At 43.5% G+C, this 18,524-nt stretch overlaps 1 protein-coding gene and 1 non-coding gene across 3 annotated transcripts in view; one reads left to right on the forward strand and one right to left on the reverse strand.

The window, feature by feature from the left end:
- Positions 1-13,755, forward strand: part of LOC137562762 (hepatic lectin-like) — a 39,425-nt gene extending 25,670 nt beyond the window's left edge. For both annotated transcript variants that reach the window (XM_068274426.1, XM_068274427.1), the window contains exon 7: positions 11,304-13,755. In XM_068274426.1, the coding sequence (XP_068130527.1) occupies positions 11,304-11,439 (136 nt within the window). In that variant the 3' untranslated portion in view covers positions 11,440-13,755. The remainder of the gene's footprint in view (positions 1-11,303) is intronic.
- A 1,408-nt stretch (positions 13,756-15,163) lies between these two features.
- TRNAN-GUU (transfer RNA asparagine (anticodon GUU)) lies at positions 15,164-15,237 on the reverse strand. The gene has a single exon. It is a non-coding gene; the product is annotated as a tRNA-Asn (tRNA).
- Positions 15,238-18,524: the final 3,287 nt, after the last annotated feature.

Raw genomic sequence — 18,524 nt, forward strand, 5'->3', positions numbered from 1 at the left:
ACTTACCATCAGTATACTTTCATTGTATCTGACATATAATGACTATGTTATACATTTATATGTTCATCTTGTTTTGTATCAACAATGTACACTTTATTGATATTACTGTATTCTGGCCATTTAGGCCTTGTTGTAAAACTAAGAAAAAATGTTCCAATAAAAATCATTGAAACACAATTCCAATGGTAGCAGTTTACACAAAATAGCAACAATAGCATTGGGCTCCACTTCTCATGGTAGCAGTCTACACAAAATAGTAATAATAGCATTGGGCTCCACTTCTCATGGTAGCAGTCTACAAAAAATAGTAATAATAGCATTGTGCTCCACTTCTGATGGTAGCAGTATACACAAAATAGTAATAATAGCATTGGGGTCCACTTCTGATGGCAGCAGTCTACAGAAAATAGTAATACCAGCATTGGGCTCAACCTCTGATGGTAGCAGTCTACACAAATTAGCAACAATAGCATTGGGCTCCACCTCCGATGGTAGCAGTCTACAGAAAATAGTAATACCAGCATTGGGCTCAACCTCTGATGGTAGCAGTCTACACAAAATAGCAACAATAGCATTGGGCCCCACTTCTGATGGTAGCAGTCTACAGAAAATAGTAATAATAGCATTGGGCTCAACCTCTGATGGTAGCAGTCTACAGAAAATAGTAATACCAGCATTGGGCTCAACCTCTGATGGTAGCAGTCTACACAAATTAGCAACAATAGCATTGGGCTCCACTTCTGACGGTACCAGTCATTCAAGTGAACCTGTCAGGCTACGGAAAGTGATACTGCCAACTGCTGCCACCTTGTGTTAGAGACCTAAAGTAAACATTGTTCACTTTTTGGCAAGTTTTGTCCCCCTGTTATATTATTCAGTTCTCTATACTACAACCAGGGCATGCTAATATTGCCAAATTGTCTTGTATATCTCATGTCACAGGCGATTTCCTGCAAAAGCCTGAAATCCAATGCAGAAAGGGAACATGCTTATACAATTGTATGGGTAGTGAGTTCACATGCAACAATATGCAACGTGTACAGTGTGAAAATACCGAGTCAGTAATTTTAAGAATTTTGTAAGCAAATTAACAAATGTTGTTGTTATAGAACAATCATTATTTTATCAGCAACATCTTCCATTGTCAGTGAAATGAGAATAAGCAACTTAATGAATAAAACATTGAAAGAAAGACATACACAACTAAGAAAGCGTGTCTTGGAACAATCTGAAGCATCCGCAAGTCAATAACCATAAGCGTTTTTCCCCTGAGTCCCCGCCTGCTCTGTTGATCTGCCTTTGTTCCATTTTTAGTTGTTAATTACGCAATTCATTAGTCTTAGACCAGGGGTGTCAAACTCAGTTTCAAAGTGGGCCGAAATTGTGCACTGGGACCATGTCGCAGGCCAGCCTCAATGTCTACTGGCCACCTTCCTTCCTTATAAAGTTCCCAGGTGTCTAATGCCCCCCCCCCCTCTAACCCTCATACAGTTCCCTGGTGTCTAGTGGTCCTCCCTCCCCTATACAGTTCCCTAGTGTTTAGTGCTTTCCCCTACCTCTACCATACGGGTTACCTGGTGTTCTAGGGCTTCACCTCCAATACAGATTCCATGGTGGTCTAGAGTGAGCCAAACATAATGCAAAGTAGGTAAACCATTTGAGGGCCAAATTTAATGGCTCTGAGGGTCAGATTTGACCCGCGGGCTGGAGTTTGACGTATATGTCTTATGCTATGCACACAAATGCAACAACGATCGTTCGTTGTAAACGACGAACGAACTTTTAATTGATGAAAGAACGACCTAAGTAAAGTTAGTTTTTAAATGTGTGTAACGATCTGATCGTTAGAACGAACGTCACATCACGTAAAGCAACTATTGCGCTTGCGCATAAAAATGAGAAGTTTCATGGAGAAATATCGAAATGCGCATGTCAAGCCTAGTATGAACGACCGTTTCCAACGATGTACTACTTTTGCAAACGATCGTCGTTGGAAAAAATCCGCCAAGCTAGATCGTTCGGTTTTAACGATCTAGCTCGTCCGTCGTTAGACTTAATGATCGTTGGTTGCTTTTTTTTAAACGATCGTCGTTTGGAACGATCGGGGAAGGATCGTTTCAAACGACTATAGTCGCATGTGTGTACGCACCTTTAGGCTCTATTCCCACTAGAGTGGAGAACGGACTCTTTTTTTCGTCTGTTCTCCGCTCATTACTAAGCTGAGAGTGAATAGCTCTTATGTTACACATAGGAGCTATTCACACTTATGCTGCAATGGATCCAAGGCAGCAAGTGGACCGCACTTTTGTGCAGTCCGCGATAATCCTGAGCCAGGCGGATGCGTTCCCCGTAAAGCCTTTGGGGGAGCGCTTCTGCCCCGGGCTCCAGCCGCTTCACTGCGGACCATCAGAGCAGACACTACACTGTCTGCTTCTGCATGTAACGAGGCCTGAATCCAACCTAGTTTTCAAGAACCTTACGAAAGAGCTGAAAGACAGCTTAATAAACTTTAAAAGCCGTACCCTCTTATAACTTTTGAAGGAGAGAAAAAAGTAAAAAAAAAAAAAGAGTATTGTTGGAATTTAAGTATATGCCTGAATTCTAAACCCTCAGTTACTTTAGATAACTGGTCTTTGAAAAAAGACTTGCTCTGCAGAGTGTCTCTTTACATCACATAAAGACATTTGGAGAAATACAGTTCTGAGGTTTAATAGAGCTTTCTGTGTGTCTTCTACAAGGCCATACAGTGGTGTAAAAAACTATTTGCCCCCTTCATGATTTCTTATTCTTTTGCATGTTTGTCACACTTAAATGTTTCTGCTCATCAAAAACCGTTGACTATTAGTCAAATATAACATAATTGAACACAAAATGCAGTTTTAAATGATGGTTTTTATTATTTAGTGAGAAAAAAAACTCCAAATCTACATGGCCCTGTGTGAAAAAGTGATTGCCCCCCTTGTTAAAAAATAACTTAACTGTGGTTTATCACACCTGAGTTCAATTTCTGTAGTCACCCCCAGGCCTGATCACTGCCACACCTGTTTCAATCAAGAAATCACTTAAATAGGAGGTATCTGACACAGAGAAGTAGACCAAAAGCACCTCAAAAGCTAGACATCATGCCAAGATCCAAAGAAATTCAGGAACAAATGAGAACAAAAGTACTGTAATTGAGATCTATCAGTCTGGTAAAGGTTATAAAGCCATTTCTAAAGCTTTGGGACTCCAGCGAACCACAGTGAGAGCCATTATCCACAAATGGCAAAAACATGGAACAGTGAAGAACCTTCCCAGGAGTGGCCGGCCGACCAAAATTACCCCAAGAGCGCAGAGAAAACTCATCCGAGAGGCCACAAAAGAACCCAGGACAATATCTAAACTGCAGGTCTCACTTGCCTCAATTAAGGTCAGTGTTCACGACTTCACCATAAGAAAGAGACGGGACAAAAACGGCCTGCATGGCAGATATCCAAGGCGCAAACCACTTTTAAGCAAAAAGAACATTAAGACTCGTCTCAATTTTGCTAAAAAAACATCTCAATGATTGGCAAGACTTTTGGGAAAATACCTTGTGGACCGACAAGACAAAAGTTGAATTTTTTGAAAGGTGCGTGTCCCATTACATCTGGCGTAGAAGTACCACAGCATTTCAGCAAAAAAACATCATACCAACAGTAAAATATGGTGGTGGTAGTGTGATGGTCTGGGGTTGTTTTGCTGCTTCAGGACCTGGAAGGCTTGCTGTGATAGATGGAACCATGAATTCTACTGTCTACCAAAAAATCCTGAAGGAGAATGTCCAGCCATCTGTTCATCAACTCAAGCTGAAGCGATCTTGGGTGCTGCAGCAGGACAATGACCCAAAACACACCAGCAAATCCACCTCTGAATGGCTGAAGAAAAACAAAATGAAGATTTTGGAGTGGCCTAGTCAAAGTCCTGACCTGAATACTATTGAGATGTTGTGGCATGACCTTAAAAAGGTGGTTCATGCTAAAAAACCCTCAAATAAAGCTGAATTACAACAATTCTGCAAAGATGAGTGGGCCAAAATTCCTCCAGAGCGCTGTAAAAGACTTGTTGCAAGTTATCGCAAATGCTTGATTGCAGTTATTGCTGCTAAGGGTGGCCCAACCAGTTATTAGGTTCAGGGGGCAATTTCTTTTTCACACAGGGTCATGTAGGTTTTGAGTTTTCTTTTCTCACTAAATAATAAAAACCATCATTTAAAACTGCATTTTGTGTTGAATTATGTTATCTTTGACTAATGGTTATAGGTTTTTAATGAGCAGAAACATTTAAGTGTGACAAACATGCAAAAGAATAAGAAATCAGGAAGGGGGCAAATAGTTTTTCACACCACAGTAGAAGCGATATCAGTGCATATGCCAGACTGGTTGTCGGCAACATTCCCAAAACAGGAACGATTGTTATGAAAACATTCTAACGGGACATTAAACAATGGTCCTGGGACATATTACTTCATTTTGGTGGTATGAAGGGAGGAAAAACCATATTTGCCTTTTCCCATCTGAGCAGGCACAAGCAGCAGCATCCATCACATGCTCTTATCAGCCAATTGCAGGCTTGGGATGCGACTGGTAACTGGTCCGTCCCTGCCGGGTGATGTCAAAGTTTAACTCTTTAGTGGCTAGTATAAGAGCCACGCGAGAGCCACAGAGCTCACTTCTAGTTACTTTCTACTTCTATTTCACTTCCTGTAACTTCCTGTCATTTATCCGTGTGCTGTACATAGGCCTAAGTACTGTCTTAGTGCAATGTAGCAGAGAAAGCCTTAGCTAATAAAGGACTAGTTCAAGATGCCATGGAACGCTTAAGATGACTTACTACAGATTACTTGCTTCACTGAGGTAACGAACATGTAACGAAGATTGCTGATGAACACACCTGTATGACTTTATTTGCTAAATAAATAGTTTGAAGACGTCTACTCAGTTCTATCTCCTTTGCTGCTGCTGTGACGAGTGTCAAGTTATCACAAGTTCTGTGATATGGTGCCGAACACAGGTGCAGTGCTGTTGCCCATAGCAACCAACAGATATTTATTACAATTACACTACACTGTCCGCTTCCCCATGGAACGAGGCCTGAATCCAATCTTGTTTTCAAGAACCTTACGAAAGAGATAAAAGACATCTAAAAAAAAGTTTTACCCTCTTATAACTTTTGAAAGAGAAAAAAAAGGAAAAAAGAAAGAGTATAAATGACAATTTTTTGTCATTATTATTATTATTATTATTATTATTATTATTATGTTCAGTTTAATGACACTTCATAGATTTCTCTCTTCACTGTGTACTTTATGTGACGAACATTACGGAAGTCGTGCGCGTAGTCGCCATCGATTTTCGCATAGTCGTGCGCAGTCCCTGTCAGTCCCGGGTAAATGCACAATAGATGTCAATTTCCCTCTCTCTTACTGAGAACAGTAACCTTCCCCCCACATCCTGTTCAGGTCAGGACAGAATTCACACTTGGCTAGCTCCCCTGCCGAGAAGCCATTTGGTACATAGCTCATCTTTCCCCAAAAGGAAAACCAGCTCAAACTGGTTGAGATTCAAAATTTCCCTCCAAGCGTATAGCTTCACACAAAGGGAACGTTAACTTATTAATAATTCAAAATAGGTTTGTCACAGCAAGACCAAAATTACATTTCCTGATACCTAGGAAACAGGTCTATAATTCACATGAATTATCATTCTCTAGCTATCAGGAATCAATTGAGAAACCGCTTTATCCGGCATGCGTAGAGCAAATTCGTTAGACTAGGCGTGTATAGTCTCATTTAATACAGAGTCGCATGCTGCTTATGAATATGGTCTCGGATCTGCGATGCACCCATCTGGGGCGGAATTACACAAATTATTAATAATTGGTACATTCCTTGCTCCAAGTCTGTGGGTGGTAACCTGACTTGCCAGGAGGTAACCCTGCCTCCAACACACCTACTTTCCAGGTAGTGACCGCCCCAAAACTCTGGTCAGTAAAAAGCGTTTGCAAGGAACTCCACCCAGTTCTTCAATTTACATCGACTAGGGAAGTCCAGACATGTGCTCACGGAAGAACCGGGCGCATGTTGTGTACAAAGGACTTTTAAGCTGAATGCCTACGTTTAAACTGGACTATTTTCTTCATGATTCAAATGGACTGCTCAGCTAACTAAGTAAGAACTTTCTGTTTTATTCCTTTTATTTTTAAGCTCTGTGTTTTATATGTTAATAGGTGTATATAACTGTATGTAATGCATTTGTGTTATTAAACGTTTAAAAAATCGTTTAGCGGTTATGACCTGTTGCTGAACATACACAATCGTACCTATTCTCCTGAACTCGCTACCCTGTGTTTAATAGAAGTATACATTTATAACCCGTATGCGAGAACCCGGCCCAGACATAACGATCTGGCCCAGATTCTTGCATACTGCTAGGGGTTACTAAAGTGTTCTCGAAGTCCTAGTAAAATTACAGTAGCGGGCTGTGTAACTCGCTTGGTGGCAGATCTTTGAATTGTATATGTGTGTGGAGTGATTCGGTTGGTATCAGAACGCTCCCTTCGCGAGTCAGTTCATCAAATTGCGAATGCGGGTTACCCTTCGTGATGAACAAATGACCGTGTAAGAGGATTTCTGACGCTGATCGATTTACCCCACCCGCAGACCGGCCTAGCGGTCTGTGACATTTGTTTGGCAGCTTTTTGGGATTTGTGTATGTTCAGAACATCAACGGCAACGTTATTTGATTAACCTGCCAGAACAGATCAAAAATCTGTGGTCGATAACCGGTGCATTACCATTTATATAGACTAAACGTGTAGCACAGAGTTCCCCCCCAATCTCTTTTCCTATCCTATCTTTTATTTGGCAAAAATGGCTGCAGCAAGATACAAGAAAATGTCAGTGGCAGACCTAGTAAACTTGTGTGAGGAAAAAGGCATTGTGACTTATAGAAAGAAGAAATCGCAATTGATTGAGGACTTGTTGCGACTGAATACCCAGCCGGAGCAGATGCTGGGAGAGCACACTCCTGGTTCAGACGGTGCTGTAACTGGGGCAGAGGAAAGTGAGCGGTTGGAGCAAAGCAACCCACTTCCAGACCCAGAGGAAAACGGTACCGCGTCTGAACCGGTCGCTGTAACTGCTGAGGAGCATGGTGGCCGGCAGGAGCCCGCCCATGCCAACCGTTCCTGTGTTCCTGAGGCTGGAATGCAGCATGCTTTACAAAGACTGGCGGATACAAATCCTGAGCTGTACATGCAGATTGTCAGAGAAAATGCTGACCGCTCAGAACGCCAGGCGGAACGGGAATCCTCAGAACGCCGGGAGCAGGCAGAAAGGGAAGCGGCAGAGCGCCGGTGGCTTGCTGAGAGAGAAGCGGAAAGAGAGGAGAGAGCAGCCGCACGCAGACATGACCTTGAAATGGCCAACCTGCGAGCGCAAGGCCAAAATCCCTCGCAAAGTGCTCCGGAACCCCGGCCCACAGCAGGCCCGTTTGGGACTCCAAAATTTAAGTTCCCAGAAATGGAGAAGGGAACTGACCCGGACACTTATTTACACTCATTTGAAAAGACTTGTCGTCAGCATCATCTGCCCCAGGAGCAGTGGGCGAGATATCTGACACCCAACTTGCGGGACAAAGCGCTTGAGGCGTTTGTGGACTTACCCGCTGACAAGGACAATGACTATGAGGCGATAAAAGCTGCAATTATCGCCAAATACCAGCTGACCCCAGAGGTCTATCGCAAAAAGTTTCGCTCCCTGCAGAAAGGCCACACCGACTCTTACACCGACCTGGAGAGTCGCCTGCTGACTGTGTTCAGGCAGTGGTCACGGGGCCTCAAAAAAGACTCTCACCAAGGTCTGGAGGACCTCATCGTACAGGAGCAGTTGCTGAACTGCTGCACTCCAGATGTCCGGCAGTTTGTCTTGGAGCGGAAGCCTGAATCCGCCAAAGCTGCCGCAGAACTTGCAGACACTTTTGTGGCCACCCGTGTTCCGGACAGCCGCAGACCTCCAGCCCAGAGCTGGAAAGGGGGGAGACCTATGCAACCCAGCTCTCCTCCCCCTGCTAACCGTGGGAATCGGGTCCCACAGCCACAGAGGCCGGATGCTGCACCTGCAACTCATCCGCCTGATGCCACATATGTTCCGAAGTGTTACCACTGTGGACAGCGAGGACACCTCAAGTCTGCCTGCCCCGAGGTGAGGACGCCGTCTCCAGAGCCTAGCGCAGAAGTGGCTAGCGCATCCTCTACTGCACACGCCTACCTCGTCATGGGAGCAGCAAATCCTCGACTTTCCGGAAATCATCAAGTCGTGGAAGTTAACGACCAGATCGCTGTTGGTTTCCGCGACACAGGCGCAGAGCTTACCTTGGTTCGCTCTCATCTTGTAGCCAGGGAGAATTTCCTGCCTAATGAGCGTGTCACACTTTTGGGAGTTGGTGGCACACACGCACGCATCGCCAAAGCTCGTGTTGTTCTCGATTGGGGAAGGGGCCGCCAGTCAAAAGTTGTGGGGGTGACAGATGACATCCCAGTGCCTGTGCTGTTGGGCACCGATCTTGGCACCCTACGATCCTTTTATGAACCTGTGATCAACACCCCGGATTGCCAGTCTGGACCCACTCAGGTACTGTACAAGCTTGGGGTGGGACAGAGGGAGGCAGCCAGGGTAATGGTACCTAGCCCTCCTAGGGAAGGAGGGAAGGAAGCGGTACCTGTTTCTAATGGACAGCTGTCTAGTCACGGTTTGTCTGACTCTAAACCTGTCACTGTTGTTCCAGATACCTGTGTACATGTGAAAAATGAACGTAACTGTGATGTTAATGTTGTACCAGATGTTGCTAATAGCTTTCATGCTGAATCTCATAGTGCTAAAAATGATGTATGTTTAAATGTGACAGTCTCTAATCTAAGAGGTAACAGTCTTGTTTTGCCTGGGTCATATCCGTCCAGGGCAGTGGAAGCAGGCCAGGTGTCAGAGCAGGCAGCTGGGGGCCTAGACCTCCCCTCCTGCTATGACAGCCAGAGTGCTCCACCATTGTCTGCTGTTAACAAACAGCTGGTGGAGACAGGCCGTTCCTTCCCTGTCTCACCCTTGCATGCCTTCCCCTTGCAGAAGCAACCCAGTGCAAAACTGCCCACAGGTCCACCCTCTATCCTTCCTGGAGAAGGGGCAAGCCTCGCCACCCAGGTGAAGGCAAATTCGTTTTTAAAATTGTGCTCTAATGTTCACCTAGGTTGTGCTGACCAAAATGTTGTGCCAAGGTGTAGTCAGTTAGAGCAGGGGTATGCTACGCTGCTTCCAGATTCGCAGGCTGACACCCGAGAGTCAGGAAGTGACCCGGATGTCAGCCAACGACTCTCTCCCTTACAGGAAGCGCTATGCAAACCCAGCCAGGCCTTTAGAGGTAAGCCTGTTGGTGTGCATCGCACCGTCCGCAAAGCGGACACTGGGACACACCGGACCATGAGGCCTTACGCTTCTGGTGAGTTGTCTAACGGGCAGTCAGATAAGAAGTCGAGAACCCGGTCAGTAGCTAAGCGCCGCGTAGAGCGAGTCATGCAGACCCACTCTGTGCGTCCGGCTGGTAGGAGGGAGATGTGACGAACATTACGGAAGTCGTGCGCGTAGTCGCCATCGATTTTCGCATAGTCGTGCGCAGTCCCTGTCAGTCCCGGGTAAATGCACAATAGATGTCAATTTCCCTCTCTCTTACTGAGAACAGTAACCTTCCCCCCACATCCTGTTCAGGTCAGGACAGAATTCACACTTGGCTAGCTCCCCTGCCGAGAAGCCATTTGGTACATAGCTCATCTTTCCCCAAAAGGAAAACCAGCTCAAACTGGTTGAGATTCAAAATTTCCCTCCAAGCGTATAGCTTCACACAAAGGGAACGTTAACTTATTAATAATTCAAAATAGGTTTGTCACAGCAAGACCAAAATTACATTTCCTGATACCTAGGAAACAGGTCTATAATTCACATGAATTATCATTCTCTAGCTATCAGGAATCAATTGAGAAACCGCTTTATCCGGCATGCGTAGAGCAAATTCGTTAGACTAGGCGTGTATAGTCTCATTTAATACAGAGTCGCATGCTGCTTATGAATATGGTCTCGGATCTGCGATGCACCCATCTGGGGCGGAATTACACAAATTATTAATAATTGGTACATTCCTTGCTCCAAGTCTGTGGGTGGTAACCTGACTTGCCAGGAGGTAACCCTGCCTCCAACACACCTACTTTCCAGGTAGTGACCGCCCCAAAACTCTGGTCAGTAAAAAGCGTTTGCAAGGAACTCCACCCAGTTCTTCAATTTACATCGACTAGGGAAGTCCAGACATGTGCTCACGGAAGAACCGGGCGCATGTTGTGTACAAAGGACTTTTAAGCTGAATGCCTACGTTTAAACTGGACTATTTTCTTCATGATTCAAATGGACTGCTCAGCTAACTAAGTAAGAACTTTCTGTTTTATTCCTTTTATTTTTAAGCTCTGTGTTTTATATGTTAATAGGTGTATATAACTGTATGTAATGCATTTGTGTTATTAAACGTTTAAAAAATCGTTTAGCGGTTATGACCTGTTGCTGAACATACACAATCGTACCTATTCTCCTGAACTCGCTACCCTGTGTTTAATAGAAGTATACATTTATAACCCGTATGCGAGAACCCGGCCCAGACATAACGATCTGGCCCAGATTCTTGCATACTGCTAGGGGTTACTAAAGTGTTCTCGAAGTCCTAGTAAAATTACAGTAGCGGGCTGTGTAACTCGCTTGGTGGCAGATCTTTGAATTGTATATGTGTGTGGAGTGATTCGGTTGGTATCAGAACGCTCCCTTCGCGAGTCAGTTCATCAAATTGCGAATGCGGGTTACCCTTCGTGATGAACAAATGACCGTGTAAGAGGATTTCTGACGCTGATCGATTTACCCCACCCGCAGACCGGCCTAGCGGTCTGTGACACTTTATACAAAGTTTACAGAGCTTCAAGGCATTCTTGAAGGTGGGCATTCTCTTTTTAACCTTTTTGTTGCTAAGGCTCCAATGTAAATGATCTGCACTTTCAGAAGCATTTGTCAGTCTCCTCTGATCGCCACTTTTGCCAATATAGACAGCTCCAGTGAGCAGCCATCGCCTTATTTATCAACCAGTGATGAGCTGAGTGCCACTTTATAGATTCCCAAATGGCGTTCACTGCTTGAAAAGTGAAGATGAAGAACATTTTAAACTTAGAATCAAAAGCTTGATCATTACTGTATTGTCTTGCAGGAGTTGGAAGCCCGGTGAGCCAAGTCAAAGCGGCAATGAGGACTGCGCCCACATGTGGACTAAGGGACTTTGGAATGATAAGATTTGTACACATGAGCACTATTTTGCAATTTGTGAGAAAAAAATCGGAATTTAAGACAAGGAAACACTTTTCATAAACTAAGCTTGTTTTCATTATTGTTGTGCCAGTTAGGATTTGGGTGAAAAATATACTTACATTAAACCTGTGGTGATGAAAATTGTAAAACTTTTTCATACCCAAGGCTCCTTTAGTGTGCAGATAAACTTCCTATCCCCTCATTTCCAGAGTCCTTGCCTCCATGGTCCTGCAGTAGGCCCTGTTCACAGCTGTGATCTCCACAGAAGAACACATGCTCTGTTAAAGAGGAACTCAACTGAAAATAATGTAATAACAAAATGGCTTCATTTTTACAATAATTATATATAAATGATTTAGTAAATTGTAAAACCTTTCCTCTCCCTGACTTACATTCTGACATTTATCCCATGGTGACATTTTTACTACTGGCAGGTGATGTCCATGGAAGGAGAAGCTGCTTGCTTTTTTGGCAGTTGGAAACAGCTGTTATTACCACAGTGCAACAAGGCTCCCACAGTGTGATGTAAGCACCATGGTCCTGGCATCACACTGTGGGAGGGGTTTCACCACAATATCAGACATTCAGAGCCCCCTGATAATCCGTTTGAGAAAAGGAAAAGCTTTCTCATGGGAAAGGGGGTATCAGTTACTGATTTGGATGAAGTTCAGTTCTAGGTTATGCATGCCCTCTTTGAGAGCGCTCCCTCATGGCAGAGTGCAGAAGCCACAGCCCAGGAGTGTCCTGGGGGTGCGGATTTCTGATTCGGTTTCCAAACTGCGCATGCCCAAGACTCCCAAAGCCACAACTCTGGATCACACTTGTCTGTGGGAGCCACAGACAATACTTTGAACGCAATCTTCCACACAATATGTGCATTTGCCTGCAATTGAATGCAGGTGTTTTTTCGTACAGTAGCCAGTGCATTTCAATCAGGAATCACATGCGCTGTGCAGAAATGTTATGTAGAATCCCAGCCCCACAAGAAAGCATTACTTGCATTTTCACATGCAATTTCGCACTGTGGCAAAATGCCACACACGTTTTTTCAACAAGTCTGACCCCTGCCTGACACTGTGCATGTTCCTGTGCACTGTGTTGCTGGATGTGAATGCACAGTTCATACAACTGTATGGGCATCTTCACATCTCTACGTTGTAACGGACCACTTTATCCAAAAACATTTTATACACTGCATTTCTAGATGCCATCATCGATAAAGGATACTTTAGCGCTTATTAAATTTCAAATGGGGAGCAGGCATGTGTAGGAGCCTCTCCTCATGCCCACTGCTCCCCCCGTTCTCCTCTGCCCCCCTCCGCCAAGGTGTAATAACTCCCCAAACCTACTTCCAAGCCAATGCGAACTGCGCAGGTGCTGCCGAGCGACGTGAGTCCTTGATTGCGCGCCTGCATCTGGGAGAGCGCAACGTATGTGCACTACGTAGTGCGCATGCACAGAGCAGTCCTGGTAGAGAACGAGGGAGTGGTGGGCATGAGAAAAGGCTCCTACACATGCCTGCTCCCTCCGTTTTTTAATTTTAATAAGCGCTAAGGTATCCTTTAACCAGCAAAGTATCATGGCAATTATCATACTATGAAAACTAATGTGCAGAGTGAGTGTTGAGTAATAACCTTGTTAATGTGTGGGCGTAACGTAATAATCCTTAGTGTGAACTTGGTATAAATGTAGATGGTGATTATGCAGCCAAACAAAGTCATGCCTTTTTTGGTAAATGAAATGTTTAAAGGGAACTCTTGCACAGCACACAATGAAAAGTCTTTATTCCACATATGGTTGCTAAAGAAATGCACAGTGCTCTGTGTTTGTTTAGCTAGATCAAAGGCTCCAATTAGCTCTTATCAGCAGCTGTGAATCAGAGAGCCAAGGCTTTCTGCCTGTACAGGAAACACTGCAGGCCTATTTCCACTGGTGTGCCGCCTCGGTTTCCAAATCTGATGCGGCACCTGTGAAGCTGCAGCCAAATCCTGAATTCGGATGCATGCTGCGGTAAACTGCGCATGCAATCCAAATTGCACCATCATGCAATTCGGGAGCCAAGCTTATTGACGGAATAGGCAGCATTCCCTGCTCTAATTGCATGGGGGTAAATGCTGCGGATTCTGCACTAGTGGAAACTGGCCCTGAGGCTTAACCCTTTCACTGCTCCTAGGAAAGTGATGCCATGTTAAGGCTTCAGGTTTTTATGATTTGCATACATTTTAATGCTGTGGCTTATCTTTTCGAGCAGAGAGGGAGTTCTGAGTTTAGATCCACTTTAACTAGGTATTTGTTTTGTGTTTGCATTTGATTGGCAGCCGGCACATGTAAATAAAGATTGCTTGATTTCCCAAGGTCATTGTCATAAAATTGTATGAAAATCGTTGCTAGTGCATCTTTGTGCATGTCCTTACCAAAAATAAAAACACAGGGAAATGTACTCTGGTCCAGGAAGTTGAAATCTATCAAAGGCGATAATTGCAGATCAATTCGTTGGCAGCTAGTTAATTAATACAATTAATTAAGAGGCTAGTGCTAGTATGTGATTGTTGTTTCAACAGTTCTCCTATGACGGCACCCTCTAGAAATTTTAGGTTTCAGATGGGTTGTAGTAATAACTACACCCACACTATTCCGCCAGTTACAACGCTTCAAGTTGTAGAGTGCTATAATTGGAGTAGTGTTCCCTATGAAGTTTCATAGTGTGTCATAGTGTGTTTATAGTTTGCTATAAACACACGTCTCACTGCTTTCACAGTAAGACGTTACAGGCGCACGTTAGTGCAGCCTGTAACGCTCCCTAACGCACAGCAATGTAACTGCAATGGGCTGTTCACAGTGCCCACGTTGCGTTACATTGTAACGCTGCACGTCAATCTAAAGTGCAGCATGCTACGGCGTTAGAGCGGCTTTGCCGCGTTAGCCTGCTTGCACAGGCTCAGTGATTAGCCACATGGCTAATTAATATTCACTGCACTGTGCTGACGTCACTGGCGGGACCACGTGATGCGGAGTGTTCCGCTCACGTGGTCTCCACCAGCGCATGCGTACTATAGTACGCATCACGGACGCATCAAAGAGCCACTTAATGCGGCTCTTTGCTAACGTCCTCTGCCACCACCACCATGCGTTGTTAGGTGCACGTTATGCGACCTTAACGTAGCACCTAACGCAACGTTTTAGTGTGTAAGAAGCCTAAGAGGTGAGACTATGACGATTATTTAGGGAATTGTTGAGGGCCAGGCTGCTTAAAGAGACACTGAAGCAAAAAAAAAAAATGATGAATTGGTTGTGTAGTACAGATAATTACTAGATTATAAATAGCAAAGAAAATATTCTAATATTTTTATTTTCAGTTATATCGGGTTTTTTTTTATAACATTGCATCATTCTCTAATATTTGCAGTTTACACACTACTCAGCATTCTAAATGATTTTACAGAAAGGCAGTGAACTTTTGAACCCCTTCTCAGCAGAGAAAAAGAAGATACAATCACTGACAGTTAAGATAACAAGCTTCAGAAGACAGAGCTCTCTGCAACTTTGTGGAGCTCAATGGCTTTTTTGCATAGATAACACCTGGAGTTTCTTAGCTCTTACTGTACTGGAAACAAAATTAGACTTATGTCTCTGCTCCTAATGTTTTATTTACAAATCATTATATCATTTGTTTTACTGTGTACTACTCCATACTAGGTTTGTGTATCTTGATGTCACGTTCCATTCAAGGGAAAAATTGGAATCAAGTGGACAAAAGCATTGCGTCCCTGGGTGGGCTTGAACCACCAACCTTTCGGTTAACAGCCGAACGCGCTAACCGATTGCGCCACAGAGACAGCTGTGCATTAGAGCTGCCCTGCAGTTAGATCAGTTGTCACTCTGAAGGTACCCATTACTGTATAAGCTTTTCCTCCACACTCCTGGGTAAAAGCTGTGAATGTGGTAAGGCTGCTCTGGCTGTAAAAACTCAATGAGGTCTATTTTTAGCACCATGCTGTTAGTCTAGCTCACATCCCTTCCGGATCATAAGGTTTGCTGCATTTTATTTTATGACAGATGAGGAACCATTTGGCTCTAAATGTTGCCTAACTTTACTTTCTACGTCTGTGCACAAGTTCTAACAATGATAAAGGAATTACAGTAAAGTAAAATAAAAACTTAAAGCACACAGAAACATAACCATCTTCAGCAATCACACTGGATAAGAAAACAAAACATGTTGTAGTAATGCAGTTACAACAGAACTGGAAGAAAAAAATCACTTTACCTTTCCTTTCCTTGCATTACAGTGGCCTATTTATAAAGAATTCAGGCCTCAATCACACCTAAAATGGAAAACGCAAGTGTTTTGCAGTTTTGTGCATTTTTCCCCCCCTCCAGGTGCTGCTATTCTGGTAAAAACGCTTTACCAGAGCGATTTTGCAATTCACTCCCTGACACAAGCCAACTCTTTCATCAATACAATGAATTTATTCTTAAAAATGAGAACACAATCGCTGCACAAAGCGATTTTGTGAGCGTTTTGCGTTTTTCCTATACCTTCCATTATAGCAAAAACGCCCCCAAAATGGTACAGGCACCGCTTTGCCAACTGCAAAGCTGGCACAACGTGCTGATATGAACCTTCTCATAGAGATGCATTGCACAATTGTTTTATGGGCGATTTTGAAAATCGCCAAAATGCCCGTAGTGTGAACGAGCCCTGACTGTGTGATAACAGATTGCCACTTCTCTGTTTGCCGCTTTTCAAAATCTGATGTGTTTACTGTTACTGTAATTACCATGCATTGTTACGCTGAAGCTCCAGTCACTTGCATTGTGTAACGATTGCCAGCTGCACTTGTTGCTATTTTCTAGAGAACCTATGCATACAGGACCAGATTTATCAAGAGTGTCTGAGACAAAATATTGGTAGGTTTTTAGAAATCCATGCAGAACTGTCTCAGGCATCTTAAGAAATCATTAGATAGTGCAGATTCCTTCTAAAACTGTTGTAAAATATTAGGAGCTAGGAAGGTCTCTCAGACAGTGCAGTGTGTGAGGGGAACTGCTGTTGCTGAGGTAACCAACACACCTGCTGTATTGATAGCAGAAGGCTCTGAGGAGGAATTCAGTAGGAGGGAGGAGCACATCACAAAATCATGTCTAGCCTGCACTCTGCAATCATGTCTAGTCTGCAGTTCTGCATCTGTAGAACTGCTATCTGCGTCAGTTTAGGGATGGATTTGCACTTTTCTTAACTGTAGTGCAGGTCTAGAAATTAATTTTAAATTGCTACTATTACCTAGGATTTAAGGTTATTATTATCATGCAGAACTGTTCTCCCTGCTGGTTAGAACAGATTAAGAAGAAAGAACTGTCGTTAATGCGTTGATAAATCTCCCCCACAGTTACCTGCGCTGCGTCCTCATATCACAAAAACGTAAAATGGCCATCTATAGCAAAGGGGGTTTGAAACAAATAGCACTCTGTTCTGCACTGTATCCTTCGGTGTTCTCCACTGTGACAATGGAGAACACTGTTTGGCGATTAATAAAAAGGCAGTTAGGCTGATCTCCACTTTGTTTCCACAATCACCAAATTTACAATGGCAGATATTCCAATATTTTGACATTCATGCATAAAGAAGGCAAACTTCTGTTTTGCATAGCATCCTATTAAGGAAGATTTTGTTCTCTTTCAGCCCCTTACACATTTCCAGGAGTTCTGGTTCACCATGCGCTTGCTGGGCAATCTGTAATGCAAAAAGTAGTGATCCTGCATCATTTAATGTGATGGTCAATGAGCTGTCTGGGTCTGGTGTTCATAACAGATGTGTCTATATGTGGTTCACCATGCATAAACATAGCCTCAGACATGGAGTTGCTGGTGAAAATAGGCCAGTCTGTGTGTGATGCAGGACTTTGCTCCAAGAGGTGCAGAGCTATGTGTTATGCATGTGTGCACAGTTACGTTAAGCCTGGGGAATGCCACTCACCAGTGCTGTAGTTTTTGTGTCCTGGCTCCTATGACTAATCCCTGTTCTGTAATTGATTTGTTGCTGAACTCCGGCCTGTATAACTACCTGCACTAAACCGCACTACTATGCTGCAAACTCTAAGGGCCAGCGCAAAACCTCTAGCAGATCTGCAAAATGCTAGAGGTTTTTGAAGCAGATTTTCAAAGCGATTCTAGGTATGTTTAGAGAGATTTTCTAAACATGCCTAGCGTTTTTCAGAGCGTTTTTGTGTAGCAGATGTCATATTTTGTTAGAGTAAAGCTGTTACTGAACAGCTTCTGTAACAAAAACACTTGGAAAACCGCTCTGATCTAGCGGTTTTCCACTTTCCTATACTTAACGTTGAGGCAGAAACGCCTCAGAAATCTAAAAAATGCTGCAGGACAGGAGTTTGCGTTGGGGGAAAAACAAACCGCTCTGGTGTGCACCACCCCATTCACTTTCATTAGCCAAGCGGTTTTCCCCCTGCAAGCATTTTAAAAAATGCTCCAGAACCGATCTTGGTGTGCACCAGCCCTAAGGGTTTTTTTCAATTTTTCAATTAAACTAATTCATGGTATTGAGTCTCAGGGCTCTTTTGATCACTAAAATCAATATCGGATACCTGTGATAATTAGTCTGCCAGGGGAGCCCTATTAAAGGAAAAACCACTAAAGAAGTATGTTCCACATTATAAGCAGGCCACAATTTTCAAGGAAAGAACAAGGATCTCTCTGCTGACAGAAAGGGTGAAATATTATTATTTTATAAAGCGCCAAAAAATTCTGTGTCTGTACAAAGTAAGAAACAAACATGGGGCACAAAACAATACAGGCAATTGTGTACACCTATATCCAAAATACAGAATTGGTAAAAAAAAAATACAGTATTGGTAATTACAGTGACAAAAATAACATGATGAATAAAATGTATAACAAATTCCAAGACACAAAAGGCTGAGAGCCCTGCTCTTGCGAGCTTGCAATCTAAAAAAAAATAGTTGAATGCCTTCGACAAGGTGTGAAAATATAAGATATTTCACTGTACTATTTAAAGATTTGTGGCTGACTGAATGAGCACACAGGTTTGTGCAGATCAAGGCAAAATGAGGAAGATTTCTGCCAAATACATCAGATTAAGAGAGCA

Source organism: Hyperolius riggenbachi, chromosome 3, assembly GCF_040937935.1.
Source record: "Hyperolius riggenbachi isolate aHypRig1 chromosome 3, aHypRig1.pri, whole genome shotgun sequence".
Classification (NCBI taxonomy): domain Eukaryota; kingdom Metazoa; phylum Chordata; class Amphibia; order Anura; family Hyperoliidae; genus Hyperolius; species Hyperolius riggenbachi.